Raw genomic sequence first — 24,674 nt, 5'->3', positions numbered from 1 at the left:
AAATTCTGTGACCCCGGACTTACTTTGTTAGTGTTGCTGACGAGCCGCTGATGGCTTCTTCCTCCCAACAAAGATGGCAGCTCCTTTAACCCTGCTTTTAATTGTAGCTGTAACAATAAGAGCAGTGTTATTTAGATCAAGTTTAGCTGAGCTAATACCAGAAAGAGTTGAGGTAGTATCTCCACTAAATGCCTGGAAAAGAGGTAGGCGTTTTATTGATTATCTTTGTAGGGAATTGCTGCTGTTTTGTCTTGCGCTTGCTTGTCAGTATGATGACCCCGCTCGGCTAGCTTGCTATGCAAACCTAGATAGGTGGTTGGACTGCACCACTAAAAGTGTTATTGAGAGTTCTAGTATTGGTAGTTTTAGTGATTCCACAAAGGAATATAGTAAAATACATGGGAAGCCAGAGAGTAATCAAAGCTAGTTAGCTGCCAATGCATGGTATTTGCAGTTACAGGCATTTCGCTACACCCGCAATAACGTCTGCTGAACACGTTTATGTGACCAATAACGTTTGATTTGATGCCTTCTGGAATGGCAATCAATGGAAGGCTAGCTAAAAAGCCAAGAAGCAAGGATGGGTAGCTACTGCAACAGTGATTCATGCATGTTTGCAGTATTTTCTAATACATGCTGCAATGTAAATTGCTGCTGTTCCCTTTATCTATTGGCTTTAACCTCAATATCCTGTAGAAACGGAATGACAGGGCGGTATATTAATTATTAACCAGACAGTACATTAGCTTGTGCAAGTCTAGCTGACTCAACTGTCGGAGTTTAGTCAGCTAGTGCAAGTCAAGCCTTATGATAGCTTATATAGATTTGGCTTTAATTTTGATATTGCACTCAAAATGTAAAATGTTCAGGACCAGTTTTTGGACTTAAAAGTACTAGCCCCAGCTATCATGGTTGAGAACAATGTGGACACAACAGGCTATACATTATTTTGGTTCCATAGGTTGATGATATTTTATGGTTTGTTATTTGTAGTTGTGGAAGGCCTGGCTCTCCTGGACCTGGGAGTATCTCCGTATGCAGGGGATGTGTTCCATGAGGTCAGTCCCCTCTCGATTCCATTAAACGAGTAACATTCTATCACAATGTGTTGCTTCATAAATTAATACATTCACAAAGTGGTATATTCATGATGTCATCTTATCTCTTTCAGACGCCCCTCATTATATATTTCTTTCACTTTGTTAGTGATTATGCAGAGATTGTGTTTATGGTGAGTGCAACCTTTAATAAATATACTTATTCATTAATAACACTGTCTATTATGTCACTATACAATTTGATACCTGTATCAAATTGAGGGTCCAGTGTAATTTGATTGCTAGTTTTGCTCATAGACAATTAGCTGGAACATAAATAGATGCTACAGAGAAACCATAATTTGAGTTTGATTCCCAAAGGTCAAATCCATCCATACATCCATCAATTGTGTTATCTTCCCTCTCTCAACCTGCCCCATAGATGGCAGATGCACTCACTGCGGTGGCACTATACCTAGCAGTGAAGGACTACAACAAGACTGTGGTAAGTGACAAATAATGCCAAAATAAATATAATGCCGATCATGATGATGTACAGTGTCATGGGATATTATGCATGTCTGCATGACCTAAAAATGTGCTTCAAGGTGCCTTGGGATTGGGTGTTAGACATTTCACTTGCATTATGGGTACAGGAACAGCAAGCCTTGGTTTGTGACCTAATAAATACTGCTTACTAAAAGTATTTACTGTGCCTATTTGCTACATAGGCCTACTATTTTAGAACATAGGCTAAATGTTTGCTTAGTCGCCCCCGTATTTGGTTGTCAGCTGTTGTGACAAACACAGGGGTCTGATAAGTCGAGTCACTTCCTCAAGTGTGCAGTGAATTCAAACAACAGGAAATGCTGAAAGGAGTATCACGTCCTGGCTATATTTAGTCTTCTACTACAAAACACATTTTCACTTATCAAACAAACTTACTAAAGTTGAACGTGGCAGGAGTATTCCTTCACAGTCATTGTCTAGTCTTAACAGGGTGGGTGGTGTGGCGTCTTTTTGATGTTTCAAGATACCCTGGGATTGGGTGTCCGAGAGCATCAGATCAGTGACGCATTTTTGGTAAATTGTGACTGATCTACATATAATAGTGAGTAGTTATTTATGATGCAAAGAGATTTGTAGATCAGTCAGTCGGCAGTCGACTGCAATATTGAAGAATCCCAGAGACTTTTGACTTTGCTGTTTCATAATGGGTTCAGGAACAACACAGACTTGGTGTAGTGACACGGCTAGTGGGGTGTGTGTTTCTGCTCCAGTTCAGGAAACAGAAGTATGCCCTGGAGGCTGAGCGCTATCCTCTGGACTGCCTGGAGCTCATCCGCACCCCCAAAGAGATGTACTACATCCCTCTGAAAGTGGCCATGTTGTAAGTACCAGAGAAGGCACAGATCTAGGATCAGCTTACTTTCCCCAGTCTTAACCTTAACCATTAGAGGGGAAAACACAAAACTGACTAGATCAAAATCCAGGGTTAACTTCACCCTACTCCACCTGGCTCAACATAGTCAGCTTAAAGAACAGCTCTGTCAACATTCAATTACACCTTGAAACCTATGGGTGTCTGCCAGTTTTGGTAAACAAAGTGTTTACAACTTAATGATGACCTTTAGTTTTCGCTCTCTCACTCTGCAGTTACTTGTTGAACCCTTTCACTATCCTCTCCTGTGTGGCAAAGTCAACCTGCGGGCTTAACAATGCAGTCATCGCACTCTTCATTCTCTGTACAGTAAAAGGTATGTGAACAGCAACAAATGACAAAATAAAAACTATTTTGGTGTGAACCAAACCATGTATTTGCTTGTCGTGTCAATAACTAAATTATTCTCTGATATTGAAGGAAGTTCCTTGATGAGTGCGATATTCTTGGCCTTGGCGACATACCAGTCAATCTACCCCCTCACACTATTTGCCCCGGCACTGCTATACCTACTACAGGTACGTTCGTATCACTCAGCTGAAAGACTCAAGTTTGCCTCACTTTTCACAAGGTTTCCATCCAATTTGCGACAGGGATCAGTGGTCCCCAGGATAATGATACCTGCCCGACTGCAAAGTTTGGTGGAGGAGGAATAATGGTCTGGGGCTGTTTTTCTTGGTTCGGGCTAGGCCTCTTAGTTCCAGTGAAGGGAAATCTTAATGCTACAGCATACAATGACTTTCTGGATGATTCTATGCTTCCAATTTTGTGGCAACAGTTTTGTGGAAGGCCCTTTCCTGTTTCAGCATGACAATTTTTTAAGTGTATTTTTATTTTTTAGATTCAACCTTTTATTTAACTAGGCAAGTCAGTTAAGAACAAATTATTATTTACAGTGACGTTCTAGGAACAGTGGGTTAACTGCCTTGTTCATTTGCAGAACCACAGATTTTTAACTTGTCAGCTCGGGGATTCAATCTAGCAACCTTTTGGTTACTGGCCCAACGCTCTAACCACTAGGCTACCTGGCACCCCAAATGCCCCCATGCACAAAGAAAGGTCCATACAGAAATGGTTTGTTGAGATTGGTGTGGAATAACTTGAGCCCTGACCTCAACCCCATCAAACACCTTTGGGATGAATTGGAACGCCGACTGTGAGCCAGGCCTAATCGACCAAAATCAGTGCCGACCTCACTAATGCTCTAGTGGCTGAATGGAAGCAAGTCCCTGCAGCAGTGTTCCAACATCTAGTGGAAAGCCTTCCCAGAAGAGTGGAGGCTGTTATAGCAGCAAAGGGGGGACCAACTCCGTATTATTGCCCATGATTTTGGAATCAGATGTTCGACGAGCAGGTGTCCAAATACTTTTGGTCATGTAGTGTAGCATCGTGCGACTGCAAATTTACCTCGACGTGATGGTTAATCTTTGCCTGACGACTAAACTGAATTCTTCTGTCACTCTATGTTCGCTACATACTTCAGTTTGAGACTGCCACCCTTTAAGTTGTTTGTGGTGACGTCAAAATGAGGGGATTTGTACAAAATAAAGTAATCAGCGATTGTATCATCTCTAACCAATGACGCATTTTTAAAACACCGCTTTACTCACGGGTGTTTTGGCAATGGCCCAACCCATCATTTTCTGGGACCGGTCAGACCGGTTAGAACCTGTTCCACAGGTGTGGCGTATCGTTTGGCTTGCCAGGCAAGGTTATTCTATCAACAATTGTCCAATACATCGTTTCCACCGCAGTTTATAGCATAATTAGTTGTACCGACACAAAAATAACATTCTGTAGACATTTCTGAAATTATACCGAGTCTTCCTATTTCATCACAGCAGTTTTTTTTGTTTTTTTAATACACTATGACCTGCGGCTTGAAACGTGGATAGTGATATGTGGTCAATCGCTATAGTCCAAAGTGGCTTCCTCCCCTTGTCGCCTTTCCTTTATATGCATAGACATGAGAACTTTCACCTGCCCAAGTACAGGCTGATTGGCATCCACAATATGGCTTCTAGCCTATGCTTTCAGTTCATTGCACTTGAAGGAGTCACAGAGATGTGGCCAGGTTGGACTAAAAAATCTGTCCTATCCTTGTCCCGTCTACTTCATTGTACTGATCTGTAAGAACTGAACAGGTCACAGGCAGCCTAATAATGAGCTTCCACCTTTCAAGTCTTTTCCACATCAGTGCAAATTAAGGAGAGTAGAACATGAGTCTACGATCAGGTCTTCTGTGTCCATGTTACCTTATTCATTCTGATCTAGATAAAAGGAAAAACTGATCCTAAATCAGCCCTCCTACTCTGAGATGTTAGATACATTCTGCCTGTGATTTTTAAGCATTTGCAACATTAATTCTCTCCCTAATGTTTTTATCTTTCCCACAGAGGTTGTACATCCCAGTGAACTGGCAAAGATCCAGCTTCTGGCTCTTCACAACGCAGTACACCTTCATGTACTTGGGCAGCCTATGTGTCATGGTCTGTCTGTCCTTCTTCCTGCTCAGCTCCTGGGACTTCCTGTCTTCCGTCTATGGATTCATGTGAGTGACACCAGGGTTGGGGTCATTTCAATTCAAGAATTGACCGAATTTAAATGGGATTGACCCCAACCCTGATGGAAACGTTTACTAAGGGAGTTTTTTTCAGCTTGTTGTTGTAGACCTTAGCATACAATTACTGTTCATTTGTGCATTGAGGATTCACTAATCAGCGTAAATCTGTTATGAATAGGTGTCTTCGGAATATGATTGAGAGAATCTACAACTTTCCTTTATGTGTTCCCCCAGCCTCTCCGTTCCAGACCTCACCCCCAACATAGGCCTCTTCTGGTACTTCTTTGCCGAGATGTTTGAGCACTTCCGCCTCTTCTTCATCTGCGTCTTTCAGATCAACGTGTTCTTCTACACCATTCCACTCTCCATCAAGCTAAAGTGAGTCCCTCTTCTCTTTAACTCACAGTATAGTGAGAATAAGGGAGTTGTTTTCGTGATTAAAAAGAGCACAGTTCTGTGGGGAGAAAATACAGTAAACCTCATTATAATCTGGCAGTCTGATTTTAATTTAAAAGATTTCTTCAATGTATGGCATTTCTCAGTTCAATAAACTAGTTAAATAATTGCTTCCTTATAATGCACATTGTTGAAGAAAAGTTTTAAATTAGATCACATGGCCCGATTGCAATTAGGTTTATGGTGTTTTTTTTGCACGGATGAAAATGTCACCCAAGTGTTTGGTCTCCTTTCTATGAAGTGGATATTATACCTCCACTTGTGTGGTAGTTAATAGTCAGGTTAATGAATTAGTAACCACAATGTAGATTACTTAGAATTATTAAACCTGATTGTGGTCATTGCAATTATGTCAAATGTATGTATTTGTTTGTCAACAAACAGTGTATTTGAGCTAACACCGCCCCACAGTCTACAATGGTTACGTAAGGTTACACAGTTGGACCTGTTTTGAGGCCTATTATAAGATTAACACAGTTGGGGTTTGTTTGCAAATCTTTACAGTTGCGTAAGCTTCAAGCTGTTTTATGTATCATGTTTATGTATCATGTTTGCCTACGTTGTGATCACCTTGCACCTGGATTGTTGCCGTGTAACAACAGAGGTACAACTTCTTCTACTCATCAAACCAAACTTTTCTGACCAGTCAAATCAGACCTAGAAAATATACTGGGAAAAAAAATCGCCACAACATGCAACAATTTCGAAGATTTTACTATACAGTTAATATAAGAAAATCACTCAATTGAAATAAATAAATTAGGCCCTAATCTATGGATTTCACATTGCTGGAAAACAGATAAGCATCTGTTGGTCACAGAAATGTAAAAAAAAAAAGTAGGGGCGTGGATCAGAAAACCAGGTAGTATCTGGTGTGACCACCATTTGCCTCATGCACCGCAATATCTCCTTTGCATAGAGTTGATCAGGCTGTTGATTGTGGCTTGTGGAATGTTGTTCCACTCCTCTTCAATGACTGCGCCAAGTTGCTGGATATTGGTGGGAACTGGAACACGCTGTCGTACACGTCGATCCAGAGCATTGCAAACATGCTCAATGGGTGACATGTCTGGTGAGTATGCAGGCCATGGAAGAACTGGGACATTTTCAGCTTCCAGGAATTGTGTACAGATCCCTTCGACTTGGGGCCTTGCATTATCATGCTGAAACATGAGGTGATGGCAGCGGAAGAATGACAAAACAATGGGCTTCAGGGTCTCATCATGGTATCTCTGTGCATTCAAATTGCCATCGATAAAATGCTATTGTGTTCATTGCCAGTAGCTTATCTGCCCATACCATAACCCCACTGCCACCTCTGTTCACAACGTTGACATCAGCAAACCGCTCGCCCACACGACGCCGTACACGCTTTCTGCCATCTGCCTGGTACAGTTGAAACCAGGATTCATCCATGGAGAGCACACTTCTCCATTAAAGTCGTTTACGACGCCAAACTGCAATCAGATCAAGACCCTCGTGAGGACGATGAGCACGTAGATGAGCTGTCCTGAGACAGTTTCTGACAGTTTATGGAGAAATTATTCGGTTGTGCAAATCCACAGTTTCATCACCAGATCCCACTGTTGAAGAAACTGGATGTGGAGTTGCTGGGCTGGCGCGGTTAGACGTGGTCTGCAATGTGAGGCCGGTTGGACTTACTGCCAAATTCTCTTTAATGACGTTGGAGGCGGCTTATGGAAGAAACATTGAATTCTCTGGCAACAGCTCTCGTGGACATTCCTGCAGTCAGCGTACCAATTGCACACTCCCTCAACTTTTTAGTGTGGCCTTTTATTGTCCCCAGCACTAGGTGCACCTGTGTAATGATCAAGCTGTTTAATCAGCTTCTTGATATGCCACACGTGTCAGGTGGATGGATTATCTTGGTAAAGGGGAAATGTTCATTTAATATGGATGTAAACAAATTTGTGCCCAACATTTTAGAGAAAGAAGATTTTTATGCATATGGGACATTGCTGTAATCTTTTTTTCAGCTCATGAAACATGGGACCAACACTTCACATGTTGTGCTTTATATATTTATTTCAGTATACATTAATTTCCATTTCAGTGGATATAATTTCCATTGATGTTCCTGGGTATTATTATGTATATTATTATTGTTGAATATGGACTTGAGCCCATTTTAACCTGTTTATAATTGTATAATTAGCCTAGTGTTATGTGTTAGATGGAATGCTCTGTTTATTGTATTTGGGTAGAAGGAAAGTACAAAGGGAGCCTATCTCTGAGGGCAAGAATGATTCCATTAGGGTTGAATAGGAGCCATATGTCTGGAGTTAGAGCTGGTAGATCGTAAATTACCATTTTATATCTTTACTGTTTTATACCATTATATACTCCTAATAGGAATGAACTTTTATATATTATTAGGGATAGAAAGTAGTGTTAGGTGTAAGCTCTTTGTGTATAGTAATTATCTAGTGGACAGCGGTAGACTGCAATAATGTGTACTCCCCTAACTCGAGGCCTTTCTTGTCTGATAAGAAGACTTGAGAGGCGTTGAGGAGTATGAAGGTTCCGGACTCAAGCTTGGATGATAGCACCACCTGCCCAGCAACAGAGATTGATTGTTCATCCTTGAAACAAAAGGGGGGTCTAGTTGGGATGGGGGGCCAAGTGTGACGTTATAAACACAGTTGCTTGAGACTTTGTATGGTTTTCTTGCAGCTGCATAACCCAGTTTGGTGAATAGGTCTAGTCTGAGCTTTCTTTGGTATTCATCTTGATCATTGAACCAGAACATAGAACATAACAAACATCATGTATTAACGTATATTAATGCACATTCAATTTTATCTAAAGCGACTTACAGTAGTGCATGCATACATTTGGTATGGGTGGCCCCAGCATTGTTATAACAGCTATGCTCTACTGTGCCACACAGACCACATCTGTGTGTATATAATGTATCCTATCTAAACGAGTGACATCTATGCATCCTGTAGATGATTTTGTCTTAAAATTGCTGCCGTACAATAGTAACACTCTGCTGTCCTCTCTCTGTCCCAGGGAGCACCCGATCTTTCTGATCTTCATGCAGATTGCCATCATCTCCATCTTCAAGTCCTACCCCACCGTGGGCGACATCGCCCTCTACATGGCCTTCCTGCCTGCATGGAACCACCTATACAGATGTGAGTGGTTCCTTCCATAGAGATAGATAGAGGACTTATTTTTGTATCTGTGCCATTATAGTGTCTGAGACGGCATGGGCAGCGCCATTGAGGCTGTCTGCATTTTAAAGTAGTCAATTTTCTTCTTCACGATTGGTTGATCCCTCCTGATGACCTGTTTGGACATGATTCCAACAGAGTCACCAGGAGGGATCAGCCAATGAAGTTGGAAGTCCCACCCAGTTGACTACATTAAAATGGTGGAAGCCCTCAATGGAGCTGCCCATGCTAATATGGCCTTTGGCCGCTATCATTCTCTATGGTTCCTTCCCATGACCCTTGGGTTGTGTTCGATAGGGCACACAGTAGCAAACTGTTTTGCAAGAAGATGAACAAAAGCATTACTTATTGGACAAGTTTAGATAGGACCTCCCCACTTTTCAAAGCGCTTTCTTCCTTTTTGTACCTACTGATCTCAAGGAGAGTTTTGTAAAAATTTTTATTAGATCAAATCAAATGTTATTTGTCGTGCCGAATACAACAGGTACACAAATACAACAACCACACAGACCAGAGTGGGCTCTGGAAAGCAGATGATCAGGATGCCCTTAAGTTGGACCTGCTCTCTTTTAGCTTCATGTATTTCATGTGCTATTTTTATGATAGTTTTATTTGTATATATTTGTTTAACCTTTTAAACAAAAGGCGCTTGGCCTGATTTCAGAGGCTTTATTGTAGTTTTTATTTTAAAGTAGTCAGATTTTTTGGGGGTGAAGATTCCCATGCTTAAAGGTTGAAGGGACTGCATCTTTGGAACATTTGCGTTTTTCTCATTCGTAGCACGTACTGAAGGAAATGGCTATTTCTTGGGTTTACAGATTTCACCATCTTTGTTTCAAAGGTTAAGCCATGCAAGTTTAAGTACACACGGCCAGTACAGTGAAACTGCGAATGTCTCATTAAATCAGTTATGGTTACAGTGAAATGCTTACTTCCATGCCCTAACCAACAATGCAGTTTTACTCGAGGTAATTGAGGTAATATGTACATGTAGGTGAAGTTATTAAAGTGACTAGGGGGGAGGGGAGGGGGGGGGCAATGCAAATAGTCTGGGTAGCCATTTGATCAGCTGTTCAGGAGTCTTATGGCTTGGGGTTAGAAACTGTTTAGAAGCCTCTTGGACCTAGACTTGGCGCTCCGTTACCGTTTGCCGTGCGGTAGCAGAGAGTATAGTCTATGGTTGGAGTCTTTGATTTGAGTCTTGATTTTTTTTAGGGCCTTCCTCTGACACCACCTGGTATAGAGGTCGGATGGCAGGAAGCTTGGCTCCAGTAATGTACTGGGCCGTACGCACTACCCTTGGTAAAGCCCCGCCTTATCTCAGCTCACAGGTCACCATAGCAACACCCACCCGTAGCTCACGCTCCAGCAGGTATATTTCACTGGTCATCCCCAAAGCCAATACCTCTTTTGGCCGCCTTTCCTTCCAGTTCTCTGCTGCCAATGACTGGAACAAATTGCAAAAATCACTGAAGCTGGAGACTTATATCTCCCTCACTAACTTTAAGCATCAGCTGTCAGAGCAGCTTACCGATCACTGTAACTGTACACAGCCCATCTGTAAATAGCCCATCCAACTACCTCAGCCCCATGTTATTTTTTGTTGTTGTTGCTGTTTTGCACCCCAGTATCTCTATTTGCACATCTATCACTCCAGTGTTAATGCTAAATTGTAATTATTTCGCCACTATGGCCTATTTATTGCCTTACCTCCCTAATCTTACTACATTTGCACACACTGTACATAGATTTTTCTATTGTTACTGACTGTACGTTTGTTTATCCCATGTGTAACTCTGTTTTTGTAGCACTGTAAATGAGAACATTGTAAATGAGAACTTGTTCTCAACTGGCCGACCTGGTTAAATAAAGGTGAAATAAAAATAAAAACCATGTTGGTTTTACAGACTCAGACAGGGAGAGGTTGAAAATGTCAGTGAAGACACTTGCCAGTTGGTCAGCGCATGCTCGGTGTACACGTCCTGGTAATCCGTCTGGCCTTGTGGAGAGCGTGATCACACAGTTGTCCGGAACAGCTGATACTCTCCTGCATGTTTCAGTCTTACTTGCCTCGAAGCAAGCATAGAAGTAATTTAGCTCATCTGGTAGGCTCGTGTCACTGGGCAGCTCTCGGCTGTGCTTCCCTTTGTAGTCTGTAATAGTTTGCAAGCCCTGCCACATCCGACGATCGTCGGTGCCGGTGTAGTACGATTCAATCTTAGATCTCTAATGATGCTTTGCCTGTTTGATGGTTCGTCGGTGGGCATAGCGCGATTTCTTATAAGCTTCCGGGTTAGAGTCCCGGCTGCTGTTCTATCCTGCCAATACAGTATAAAACCCGCCATCTGTATGATGTTCATGTCGTCGTTCAGCCACGACAGATGACGTTGGACATGGAGTGTGTGCTCCTTAACATTGTGAGTCCCTAATATTATAGTGCAGTAATCCTCAACCGCAGTACTGCAGGTTTTGTCCCAGCTGAGCAGTTTAACACCTGATTCATCTAATCGAGATGTTGATGATCAGTTGAATTTACTACGCCACTACTTCAGTTTCCTCTTAACACACCCAAGTACAGAGAAGGTCCTACGCTTGGCCCCGACCCCTTCATTGTTTTCTGATGTAGAGGACCTGGATTGCAAGCCATGTTCTCTCTAAGCTGTGCGTGTGATCGCAGTAGCCCGAGACTGCCACACAGCTCCCCCGGCGCAGAAGAAATATCAGCCCACAGAGAGAAGCACAAGATTGAACTTCACTCAACTTTTTAGAGTTTTCTCAGTCAGTCTGTTAGTTTCTCTGTTAATTTGTTATCAACGTTTCCCTTTACTGTGGCAATTGTGATGGAATCAAAGCAATATTGGCCCATTTCTATGCCACATACCGAAACAAAGCAAACTATGCAAGAGATTTTGTTGTAGGCAGAACGCATCCGAGTATGAGTCTATTGGGCTTGACTCAGCCGTACACTACACAGACCGGTGCAGCATAACTAATTAGAGCTGCAGTAGGCCTATATGCAACTTGACCCTTGTCATATATGGATCTGTGCCATTTACTTTGAACTGGACTGTGTTTACAGCTGTGGTGATGATTAGATGTGCTTGTTTTGAGGTCAAAGCAAGAGCTGCATGTAGCTATGTGTGCACATTTTGTTAATTTCCTTTGCTAGTTAGTGAGATATTAGCCGAGTTAGATTATTTGTCGTCAGCAATGGGGGAGTGATTGTTTCCTACGAGCATAAAACGTGCACATTTCTAGACATCTTTGAAAAAGTGAGTCAGGTGAAGAGGTTCTGGTAGGCCTACATTTTGGTCAAATGGCCACTGTAGCCTACTTGGCCACTGTTAAAACGGTGACTTAAAGTGGGTACAGCCTCTGTTCACAGTAAATGTGCACTGGAAGTTGCACAGAATTTTCACAACGTTCAAGTTTGCGCTCAGCAAGACCTGAAATTGGCTCATTGACAGAAATAAATTGAGTGAACATCTGGTTCTTACGGATCGGTAAACCTCCAAAGTGGTCTAGGATGGTGTTTCCCTATCTTGGTTCTGGCTATACTTTTTTTTGTTTTAGCGCTAACATACCTGAATCCATTAACATGTTATCTCAGTCGTTGAGTTTGGGGATTACCCCCCAAAAATGTTTTGTCAGAAAATAGAAAGTGACATTGTTTGAAAGGTAGAGTCCTTTTTGGAAATCAAACCAATTTTTGTTTCTTATGGTCAATTCGGCAGTCTACAAATGATTTGTAATTATGTTCCGGACCCCTGACCATCCGCTCATGAAATAAATCGCCCTATGGTCAAATACTGTATGCAATGTAGGTCACCAAAAGTGCAAACATTTAGTATGCAGGGTCATTGTAAAGCAATGCATTTCCTTCTCCATCCACATGAACTTGTATGCATCCTCCACATGCGCCATTGATCTAGCTCATCGTTTATAATAGGAAGAGTGAATGGGAAAAGACGATTTTTAAGTTTCCTCGTCTGTCATTCAAAAAAACAAACTCCATAACTTAACAGCCCTGATTGCCCTCATTTTAAGATGTTAGGCTTGAAAATCCATTCAGCCATTTTGTCACACTGACTCACTACCCAAACCAGACACAACTGGTTTCAAGTGGCCAAGAGACGTCATGTGACGGGGCTGTAGTGGAGCAGGTTGAGAGCTTCAAGTTCCTTTTTGTCCACATCACCAACAAACTCTCATGGCCCATACACTCCAAGACAGTTGTAAAGAGGGCACGAAAAAGCCTATTCTCCCTCAGGAGACTGAAAAGATTTGGCATGGGTCCTCCAGATCTTCAAAGTTCTATAGCTGCACCATCGAGTACCGGTACCGAAGCGCCAAGTCAACTAATCAAATGGCTACTCGGACTATTTGCATATTTTAATTTTATTTATCCTTTATTTAACTATGCAAGTCAGTTAAGAACAAATTCTCATTTACAATGACAGCCTACCCCGGCCAAACTACTAAACGGGACGATGCTGGTCCAATTGTGCGCCGCCCTATAGGACTCCCAATCACGGATAGTTGTTTTACAATCTGGAATCAAAGCAGGGTCTGTAGTGGCGCCTTGCGCCACTCGGGAGCCCATTGCATTGGCCCCCCACCCCCTCTTTTACGCTGCTGCTACTCTCTGTTTATTATCTATGCATAGTTACTTTACCTCTACCTACATGTACATATTACCTCAATTACCTTGACTAACCGGTGCCCCCGTACATTGACTCTGTACCAGAACCTCCTGTATTTAGTCTCGCTATTGTTATTTTGTTGCTGCTCTTTAAGTATTTATTTTTCAACAACAACAAAAATATTTTGGGGGGACTTACCGCTTATTTTTTTAAACTGCATTGTTGTTTAAGGGATTGTAAGTAAGCATGTGACAAATATAATTTCATTTGATCTCTAACTAACATCTAGTGGACGAACTGGGAATCAGACAGGGGATATATTTACATCAGTGGATAGATAGACTTCAGATTTCTCCTTGTATCCAAGATGAAAAAATGACTGGGTTCCTATGGGAATTTCTTTAGACCGCCACCATTATGTAAAAAGGAGGAAAATATATATTTTCTTTTAAATCCTTTTAGAACACTAAATTACATTTTAGTCATTTAGCAGACTCTTATCCAGAGCGACTTACAGTTAGGGCATTCGTCTTAAGATAGCTAGGTGGATTAGGATCCCCACTTTATTTTAAGAATGTGAAATGTCAGAATAATAGAGAATGATTTATTTCAGCTTTTATTTCTTTCGTCATTCCCAGTGGGTCAGAAGTTTACATACACTCAATTAGTATTTGGTAGCATTGCCTTTAAATTGTTTAACTTGGGTCAAATGTTTCGGGTAGCCTTCATTAAGCTTCCCACAATAAGTTGGGTGGATTTTGGCCCATTCTTCCTGAGCTGGTGTAACTGAGTCAGGTTTGTAGGCCTCCTTGCTCGCACAAGCTTTTTCAGTTCTGCCCACACATTTTCTATAGGATTGGGGTCAGGGCTTTGTGATGGCCACCCCAATATCTTGACTTTGTTGGCCTTAAGCCATTTTGCCACAACTTTGGAAGTATGCTTGGGGTCATTGTCCATTTGGAAGACCCATTTGCGACCAAGCTTTAACTTCCTGACTGATGTCTTCAGATGTTGCTTCAATATATCCACATAATATTCCATCCTCGTGATGCCATCTATTTTGTGAAGAGCACCAGTCCCTCCTGCAGCAAAGCACTCCCACAACATGATGCTGCCACCCCGTGCTTCACGGTTGGGATGGTGTTCTTCGGCTTGCAAGCGTCCCCCTTTTTCCTCCAAACATAACGATGGTCATTATGGCTAAACAGTTCTATTTTTGTTTCATCAGACCAGAGAACATTTCTCCTAAAGTACGATCTTTGTCCCCATGTGCAGTTGCAAACCTGAGTATGGCTTTTTTATGGTGATTTTGGAGCAGTGGCTTCTTCCTTGCTGAGCGGCATTTCAGGATATATCGATATAGGACTCGTTTTACTGTGGATATAGATACTTTTGTACCTGTTTCCCCCAGGATCTTCACATGGTGCTTTGCTGTTCTGGGATTGATTTGCACTTTTCGCAACAACATACGTTCATCTCTAGAAGACAGAATCTTCTTCCTGAGCAGTATGACGGCTGCGTGGTCCCATGGTGTTTATACTTGCGTACTATTGTTTGTACAGATGAACGTGGTACCTTCAGGCATTTGGAAATTGCTCCCAAGGATGAACCAGACTTGTGGAGGTCTACAAAAAAACAATTCTGAGGTCTTCGCTGATTTTCTTTTGATTTGTCCATGATGTCAAGCAAAGAGGCACTGAGTTTGCCTTGAAATACATCCACAGGTACACCTCCAATTGACTCAAATTATGTCAATTAGCCCATCAGAAGCTTCTAAAGCCATGACATAATTTTCTGGAATTTTCCAAGCTGTTTAACGGCACAGTCAACTGAATGTATGTAAACTTCTGACTCACTAGAATTGTGAAACCGTGAATTATAAGTGAAATCTGTCTGTAAACAATTGTTGGAAAAATGACTTGTGTCATGCACAAAGTAGATGTCCTAACCAACTTGCCAAAACTATAGTTTGTTAACCTGTTTGGGGTAGGGGGCAGCATTTTCACTCTTGGATAAATAGCGTGCCCAAACTGAACTGCCTCTTACTTTGTCACACATCCTAATATATGCATATTATTATTAGTACTGGATAGAAAACACTCTGAAGTTTCTAAAACTGTTTGAATCATGTCTGAGTATAACATAACTACAACAATATATATTTTTTACTGTTAATATAAAGAAATCAGTCATTTTAAATTAATTCATAAGGCCTTAAACTATGGATTTCACATGACTGGGAATATAGATCTGTTGGTCACAGATGCCTTTTTTTTTTAAAGTAGGGACGAGGATCAAAAAAACAGTCGGTATCTGGTGTGATCACCATTTTCCTCATGCAGAGCGAAACATCTTCTTTACATAGAGTTGATGAGGTGGAATGTTGTCCCACTACTCTGGAACACGCTGTCATGCACGTCGATCCAGAGCATCCCAAACATGCTCAATGGGTAACATGTCTGGTGAGTATGTAGGCCATGGAAGAACTGGGACATTTTCAGCTTCCAGGAATTGTGTACAGATTCCTGCAACAAGGGGACGTGCATTATCATACTGAAACATGAAGTTATGGCGGCGGATGAATGGCACAACAATGGGCATAAGGATCTTGTCACAGTATCTCTGTATTCAAATTGGCAACAATAAAATGCAATTGTGTTCGTTGTCAGTAACATATGCCCATATGTGGCTGGTCTCGGACGATCCCACAGGTGAAGAAGCCGGATGTGGAGTTCCTGGGCTGGCGTGGTTACACGTGGTTGTGAGGCTGGTTGGACGTGCTGCCAAATTCTCTAAAACGACGTTGGTGGAGAAATTAACATTACATTTTATGGCAACCGCTCTGGTGGACATTCCTGCTGTAAGCATGCCAATTGCACACTCCCTCAACTTTAGACATATGTGGCATTGTGTTGTGTTGACAATAATGCACATTTTAGAGACCCCCTTTCTGGGGTCTTTTTATTTCAGCTCATGAAACATGGGACCATGTTGCGTTTGTCTTTTTGTTCAGTATAGTACACTGAGTGTACAAAACATTAAGAACACCTGCACTTCCCGTGAGACTGACCAGGTGAAAGCTATGGTCCCTTATTGATGTCACTTGTTAAATCCACTTCAATCAGTGAAGATGTAGGGGAGGAGACGGGTTAAAGAAGGGGTTTTAAGCCTTGAGACAATTGAGACATGGATTGTGTATGTGTGCCATTCAGAGTGTGAATGGGCAAGACAAAATATTTAAGTGCCTTTTGAACGGGGTATGGTAGTAGATGTCAGGCGCACCAGTTTGTCAAGAACTGCAAAGCTCCTGGGTTTTTCACACTACAGTTTCCCGTGTGTCTCGGAATGGTTCACAACCCAAAGGAAATCCAGCCAACTTGACACAACTGTGGGAAGCATTGCTTTCGACACCTTGTAGACTCTATGCCCCGACGAATTGAGGCTGTTCTGACTGCAGGGGGGGTGCAACGCAATATTAGGAAGGTGTTCTTAATGTTTTGTACACTGTATATTGTCCATTTATTTGATGTATTTGTTTTTCTTGTCTCTTCCAGTCTTGAGAAATATATTTCTGGTGTCGGTTGTGTTGTTGGCTTGCTCCACCTTGTTCCCCGTCCTCTGGCACCTCTGGATCTACGCTGGCAGCGCCAACTCCAACTTCTACTACGCCATCACACTGCTCTTCAATGTGGCACAGGTGAGTGGGCTGGCATAGGCAGCAAAGGGTAAGTTAGCAAAAGGGACAGGCAACTTTAGTGTATTTTTCTGCTAATCCTAGGGCAGGGATCATCAACTAGATTCAGCCGCAGGCCATTTTTTTTCTTGAGCGGATGGTCGGAGGGCCGAAACATAAATACAAATAATTTGTAGACTGCAAATTGACCGCATGAAGCCGAAACAGATATGTTTGACTAAAACATAATCATGTCAAACCTTGCTTACATTTGTATACAATCACGTGTCTCTCTCTTATATGTGGGAATAGTTGGAAACAGATTTCTAAAATTAAAATATTTCCTGGTGTTTTTAAAGTCTTATGTCCAACAATAAAACTATTTTTTGCTCATCTTTGGGGGCCAAATAAAACCGCCCTTGGGCCAAATTTGGCGCACGGGCCATCAGTTGGGTATGGCCAAGTCTTTTTCCTTGGGATTGAAATGCTAGTAGTATCATATTTAACATTGTTGGTCTTCAGCTAGGGTATGTTAACTGCCACAGCCTGCTATACCCAAATGGCACCCCTGGGGCATCTCACCAAGATCAGTGATACAGTTTGTTTGGCTACGGACCAGAATTTGTCAAGTTTGTATGTAAAAGAGGCTTATGATGTCACCTATAATGAATAGTGGAGGCAGTAAAACAGGTAGACTTATTGGGGGACCTTCCCAAACTCACAGATAGACATTCTAAATAAACGGCAGCCACTTTGCCGTTTGACAACCGCAGATATCTTTTCCTTCAGTGTCAGCTAACACTCACAAATCCCTTGTCTGGAGTTGAAATCATGGTAATACAGAGCGAAGACTTAGTTACAGAGGGGACCGGAATGCAGGACTGTTTGTCCTCTGCCATGTCCTTCACTAATTCATCTGCTCTGGAACATTCTGTAGAAACCAAGGTTTTGGGTTACCTGTCAGAGTATGACTATGATATCACTGTCTAACCATGTTTAATGGAGAGGCCGGTAAACTGGGTGTAAGACGCTTTGGGATAAAATAGCTCATTTTAGTCCATTGAGACTTTTCTTCCTGGTCTTCTCAGCTAAGGACATAAGCAGGATCCGCAAAGACTGAACAAACACTCTATTTTCATGTCCGGAGCAGAAAATGACGATAATGGTGTCTTGGGGAGTCATTCGTAATTTGACGGTGTTGGTTCGAACAAAACAAGGCACTTCTTAGGTTCACACACAACTCTGGCCATTTGGACTATTATGGAAGGATTCCCAGATGAAGCCTGTTCAGAGACTTCCCAGTCTGATCAATTATACACTTGAGCAGACTATTTATAAAAACGGATCTGTCAAAATATGTTGTTTTCGTAGTTGTGAGTAAACCTGCCTGTCAGTTTTGAGAGAAACAATCTGAGATCAACCTGGTCAGTTTTGCTAGCTGACCGCTTTGGCTGACATATATTTCAAATTTCTCTGATAGTATGCAGGTTGACTTTGCCTGAGATTACATCATTTCAAAGGAGAAGGCCTAACCATTCCACACATGGTTTGGAGATGCTCCCAGAATTTTTATGTTGCAATGTTTAAAATTTACAGGTTATATAAGATGAAATATATAATATACAGTGGGGCAAAATGTATTTAGTCAGCCACCAATTGTGCAAGTTCTCCCACTTAAAAATATGAGAGAGGCCTGTAATTTTCATCATAGGTACACTTCAACTATGACAGACAAAATGTCAGACGTGTCCCCCTGCTTAAGCCAGTACATGTCCAGGCCCGTCTGAAGTTTGCTAGAGAGCATTTGGATGATCCAGAAGAAGATTGGGAGGATGTCATATGGTCAGATGAAACCAAAATATAACTTTTTGGTAAAAACTCAACACGTCGTGTTTGGAGGACAAAGAATGCTGAGTTGCATCCAAAGAACACCATACCTACTGTGAAGCATGGGGGTGGAAGCATCATGCTTTTGGGCTGTTTTTCTGCAAAGGGACCAGGACGACTGATCCGTGTAAAGGAAAGAATGAATGGGGCCATGTATCGTGAGATTTTGAGTGAAAACCTCCTTCCATCAGCAAGGGCATTGAAGATGAAACGTGGCTGGGTCTTTCAGCATGACAATGATCCCAAACACACCGCCCGGGCAACGAAGGAGTGGCTTCGTAAGAAGCATTTCGAGGTCCTGGAGTGGCCTAGCCAGTCTCCAGATCTCAACCCCATAGAAAATCTTTGGAGGGAGTTGAAAGTCCGTGTTGCCCAGCAACAGCCCCAAAACATCACTGCTCTAGAGGAGATCTGCATGGAGGAATGGGCCAAAATACCAGCAACAGTGTGTGAAAACCTTGTGAATACTTACAGAAAACGTTTAACCTGTCATTGCCAACAGAGGGTATATAACAAAGTATTGAGATAAACTTTTGTTATTGACCAAATACTTATTTTCCACCATAATTTGCACATAAATTCATTAAAAATCCTACAATGTGATTTTCTGGATTTTTTTTTTCTCATTTTGTCTGTCATAGTTGAAGTATACCTATGATGAAAATTACAGACCTCTCTCATCTTTTTAAGTGGGAGAACCTGCACAATTGGTGGCTGACTAAATACTTTTTTGCCCCACTGTAGCTTGTAGCTGTGAAATCAGTTTGATGGGAGTACAGTACCTATAACTGTTGAAATTCAACTAATCACAGATGGATATTACTTTGTTTCTTCTCAGATCTTGCTGGTGTCGGACTACTTCTATGCGTACCTGCGGCGAGAGCACCACCTGACCCATGGCTTGTACCTGAAGAGGAAAGACGGCAGCGAGGCCACTCTGGTTCTCAAGTAGACGTCAAACTCTCACACGCACGCAGGCAGGGATGGGACATGGGTGACAGACCCATACCTGACTGTCAGTGACACTGAACATTACCCCACCCTTTGAGTTCTTATTTCTGAGGTCTTACGTTTAAGCAAACATCTACCCACCCAACCAACCAACCAACCACCTGCCACCCCCATAGACCAAAGCCATAGTGTATCTGAAGTTACTTCTGGTACAGAAATTATGGATGGAGCAGACATGGAGTTGAAGAGGGTGGGATGGAAGATGGATGCCTTTTGCTCTTTCCATGCTCTGTCGCTCCAGTGAGTAGGTGACAAATCTTGTTGTGGCGGGTAGGTGATGATGTTGCTTGTCCTTTTCTTTTGCTTAATTTGGTCATAGTTTTTTTCCTGGATTTCCTTTCTTATGCTTTTAGGAATTGCTGTCACTCATTGAAAACAAGCACATGACTTGAGAGATGTGAGCCTTTGGGTACTTGGAGCACACAGGAACCAGACAGTTGTGCATTTAGGCTGTTTACCAGCAGAGGGCGTCGCTTGAACATGAAAAACACAGGGGCTTGTCAGTCAATCTAGTGTTTACTGGAAGAAACAGCCTCCACATCTGGGTCGTGTTCATTAGGGCGCGCAACTGAAAATGTGTAAAACATATAATGCATTTCTTATTGTCCAAGTAGTTCACCTGTTCCATTATGTTGTCTTCTTGTTTAGTGCCTAATGAACAAAACCCTTTATTTTGTGTTTTACTAATACACTTAACACTTTGTCCTACAAAAACTGTGTACAACATGTTGGTAAGTTGGCACTCTTCTCTCAATGGATATCTGATGGGCCTAACTACTGCATTGTCACTATTTGCAATACTATAGTAAAAATATATCAGGATAAGACACCTGTTTACTGGAGTGTTATCTGAGAAAAATGTAGTCTGATAACCCTCTACCCAGTGAAAATTAGATATGATCTGGATTCCTCACTATCTGAACTCTCGTTGAACACTCTGCTTGTTGAATGTGATCCAGCATGAATGTTCATGTATGCCATTTTTATGTGTACATATACAGTATTTATTTGACAGCACTAATTTTGTTCAACATTTTTCTTCTATAATTTTATAATTGTTTTGATATGTTTCTGTATTTGTTTTTTCTTCATGATATTAAAGACCAGGGTGATTTTAAAACGCATCATGTTCCATTTGTTGAATGAGTGGCTATGAATGATGACTAGATTACAGGCTTTTGAGTTTTTTTTTGTTTGGAAGCATACAGTGCACCACACTGGAAACCTGTTCTGGAGTAACCTACTGGATCACCCATTTGAATCCATAGCAGTAGATGACTTCAGCTGATCAATTAAGAGCTGACCTTCTTGTCAATCCTTAGCCCCTGCAGGCCCTCCCTTCTCAAATGTTCCAGACCCTCTGTCTATGGTTGAATCCAAATCACCCCCTTCCCTTGGCTCTCCATTTGCGCTTTCATGCTCACCTGCGCCATTTGCACAAGTGTCCCAAAGCTGAGGGAGTGAAAATTCTCAAGGGTGTAGGGGCTGATTAGACCATCAGCCACTTCGACCAAGGCTGCAGGCTTCAGAGCGAAGGGATATCCCGAATTTGCACAATTTCTTACAAAATCATGGAGATGCGTGCCTGATTATATTCTACATGCATTTGTTTGTCTGATTTCGTGACTTGACACATAACAGATGAAATACCTCCCAAATCAAACATTTAACTGTTACTGAGGTTTAAATTATAAAGCGGCATGGGGAATTTGTTCATTTGAATTTCATTGTTTTATTATTTAAAAGTGGAACATGAATTGCATCACTCAAGTCAGGAGTGTGTTCTGAAGTTGATGGGTTTATTGATCCCCTCGCCACTCTTCGGAAATCACCCTCGGTTTCATCAGCAACACGTGACAACGGTGCAGTTGGAAACTATTCGGACCCCTAGACTTTTTCAACATTTTGCTACGTTACAGCCTTATTCTAAAATTGATTCAATTGTTTTTTTCCCCCCTCATCAATCTACACACAATACCCCATAATGACAAAGCAAAAACAGTTTTATTTTGTATTCAAAATAAACATGAAATATCACATTTACAGTGCCTTGCGAAAGTATTCGGCCCCCTTGAACTTTGCGACCTTTTGCCACATTTCAGGCTTCAAACATAAACATATAAAACTATTTTTTTGTGAAGAATCAACAACAAGTGGGACACAATCATGAAGTGGAACGACATTTATTGGATATTTCAAACTTTTTTAACAAATCAAAAACTGAAAAATTGGGCGTGCAAAATTATTCAGCCCCCTTAAGTTAATACTTTGTAGTGCCACCTTTTGCTGCGATTACAGCTGTAAGTCGCTTGGGGTATGTCTATCAGTTTTGCACATCGAGAGACTGACATTTTTTCCCATTCCTCCTTGCAAAACAGCTCGAGCTCAGTGAGGTTGGATGGAGAGCATTTGTGAACAGCAGTTTTCAGTTCTTTCCACAGATTCTCGATTGGATTCAGGTCTGGACTTTGACTTGGCCATTCCAACACCTGGATATGTTTATTTTTGAACCATTCCATTGTAGATTTTGCTTTATGTTTTGGATCATTGTCTTGTTGGAAGACAAATCTCCGTCCCAGTCTCAGGTCTTTTGCAGACTCCATCAGGTTTTCTTCCAGAATGGTCCTGTATTTGGCGCCATCCATCTTCCCATCAATTTTAACCATCTTCCCTGTCCCTGTTGAAGAAAAGCAGGCCCAAACCATGATGCTGCCACCACCATGTTTGACAGTGGGGATGGTGTGTTCAGCTGTGTTGCTTTTACGCCAAACATAACGTTTTACATTGTTGCCAAAAAGTTAAATTTTGGTTTCATCTGACCAGAGCACCTTCTTCCACATGTTTGGTGTGTCTCCCAGGTGGGTTGTGGCAAACTTTAAACGACACTTTTTATGGATATCTTTAAGAAATGGCTTTCTTCTTGCCACTCTTCCATAAAGGCCAGATTTGTGCAATATACGACTGATTGTTGTCCTATGGACAGAGTCTCCCACCTCAGCTGTAGATCTCTGCAGTTCATCCAGAGTGATCATGGGCCTCTTGGCTGCATCTCTGATCAGTCTTCTCCTTATATGAGCTGAAAGTTTAGAGGGACGGCCAGGTCTTGGTAGATTTGCAGTGGTCTGATACTCCTTCCATTTCAATATTATCTGTTGCACAGTGCTCCTTGGGATGTTTAAGGCTTGGGAAATATTTTTGTATCCAAATCCGGCTTTAAACTTCTTCACAACAGTATCTCGGACCTGCCTGGTGTGTTCCTTGTTCTTCATGATGCTCTCTGCGCTTTTAACGGACCTCTGAGACTATCGCAGTGCAGGTGCATTTATACGGAGACTTGATTACACACAGGTGGATTGTATTTATCATCATTAGTCATTTAGGTCAACATTGGATCATTCAGAGATCCTCACTGAACTTCTGGAGAGAGTTTGCTGCACTGAAAGTAAAGGGGCTGAATAATTTTGCACGCCCAATTGTTCAGTTTTTGATTTGTTAAAAAGGTTTGAAATATCCAATAAATGTCGTTCCACTTCATGATTGTGTCCCACTTGTTGTTGATTCTTCACAAAAAAATACAGTTTTATATCTTTATGTTTGAAGCCTGAAATGTGGCAAAAGGTCGCAAAGTTCAAGGGGGCCGAATACTTTCGCAAGGCACTGTAAGTATTCAGACCCTTTGCTATGAGACTCAAAACCTAGACGACGCTGGGCCAATTGTGTGCCACCCTATGGGACTCCCAATTAAGGCCAGTTGTGATACAACCTAGATTCGAACCAGGGTGTCTGTTATGACACCTCTAGCACTGAGATGCAGTGCCTTTGACTGCTGCGCCACTCGGGAGCCCAAACATGGCAACCGTCTTGGACCTGCTGGAGCAACACTCCCGGTCCACGTACATGAGCTGGGGGGGAGGGGGGCTGGTATCCCAGCGAGTCGGTACCGCTTCATAAGGCCGGCCGCCGTGGCTAGCAGGCCCTCGCCCTCACCAGCAGTGAGGACACAGTTGAGGGCATGCCTGTGTTCATTCTCCACAATTTGTGGCCCAAGCACCCGTGTCCGAAGCGTAACCAGCGAGCTTCTTGGTCACCTGTAAAGAGCGAGAGCGTCAGTGGGTTGCAGAGGGATGAAAGTATGGTATACTTTCAAATGGTGTGACAAGTGTTACCATCTTCTTGGAGTCCATCTTTAAGATGGACCAAAAGACAGAGTTGACCATGGCCTTCACCTTGTCAAGCCACAAAAGCACATCCATGCTGTACACGGTCAGCAGCCAGACGTGTGAGGGCACCACTGGCATTTCTGGTAGTGGTGGGAACTGTGGCCGGATGGCGCACGAGGCAAGGAAGTGCTTGCACTCGCAGCGGTACTGTTTAGACCGCCGCATCCAGGCTTCGCTGTGTCCCTCACACAGCTTGGTGTATAGCTGAGTGACGCTGTTCCCCAAAGTGCGCTCCCTCAGCATTCCCACAACCGCCAGGTCACAGGAACACCTGGAGAGAGGGGCAGTGAGAAAAGGGTGAGGGACATTTAGTCTACTCAATTGTACTGTACTACTACTACAACAAAGAACAAAAACTACTACAATTCATTCTAATTGTGTTTATGAACACTGAAAATAAAAATAAAAATTGCATTTCCACATTTACCTGTAGTTCAGAATCGCTGGAAACTGGCAACGATGCGAAGGGTGACCCGAGACGTCCAGCGACCAGCCCACCACGTTCTTCTTACACCGAGGGCACTCCAGGTACTCAGTGGCCAG

General features: G+C 42.3%; 1 protein-coding gene and 1 long non-coding RNA gene across 2 annotated transcripts; one reads left to right on the top strand and one right to left on the bottom strand.

Moving 5' to 3' along the window:
• On the top strand, positions 1–21,031 carry LOC110527652 (phosphatidylinositol glycan anchor biosynthesis class U protein). Its single transcript, XM_021609066.2, has 12 exons — positions 1–203; positions 994–1,058; positions 1,172–1,231; positions 1,480–1,542; positions 2,318–2,427; positions 2,694–2,794; positions 2,899–2,996; positions 4,875–5,029; positions 5,276–5,419; positions 8,534–8,658; positions 16,895–17,037; positions 19,739–21,031. Exons 1-12 carry the CDS (start codon positions 74–76, stop codon positions 19,850–19,852), a joined length of 1,308 nt encoding a protein of 435 aa, XP_021464741.2. The 5' UTR covers positions 1–73; the 3' UTR covers positions 19,853–21,031.
• A 2,623-nt stretch (positions 21,032–23,654) lies between these two features.
• Positions 23,655–24,573, bottom strand: LOC118965379. The gene is made up of 3 exons (XR_005052705.1): positions 24,559–24,573; positions 24,138–24,402; positions 23,655–23,999 (listed from the first exon to the last, which is right to left on the bottom strand). It is a non-coding gene; the product is annotated as an uncharacterized LOC118965379 (long non-coding RNA).
• Positions 24,574–24,674: the final 101 nt, after the last annotated feature.

The sequence above is a fragment of the Oncorhynchus mykiss genome, chromosome 7 (assembly GCF_013265735.2).
Source record: "Oncorhynchus mykiss isolate Arlee chromosome 7, USDA_OmykA_1.1, whole genome shotgun sequence".
Taxonomy (NCBI): domain Eukaryota; kingdom Metazoa; phylum Chordata; class Actinopteri; order Salmoniformes; family Salmonidae; genus Oncorhynchus; species Oncorhynchus mykiss.
This window is presented reverse-complemented; position numbering and strand designations above follow the sequence as displayed.

What these genes read in the sequence shown, in the direction of transcription:
- LOC110527652 (XM_021609066.2), top strand. Translation starts at nt 74, where the DNA reads ATGGCAGCTCCTTTAACCCTGCTTTTAATTGTAGCTGTAACAATAAGA. An exon ending in TCTTCCGTCTATGGATTCAT is followed by an intron (nt 5,030 to 5,275) that starts GTGAGTGACACC and finishes GTGTTCCCCCAG; the next exon opens with CCTCTCCGTTCCAGACCTCA. An exon ending in ATGGAACCACCTATACAGAT is followed by an intron (nt 8,659 to 16,894) that starts GTGAGTGGTTCC and finishes TGTCTCTTCCAG; the next exon opens with TCTTGAGAAATATATTTCTG.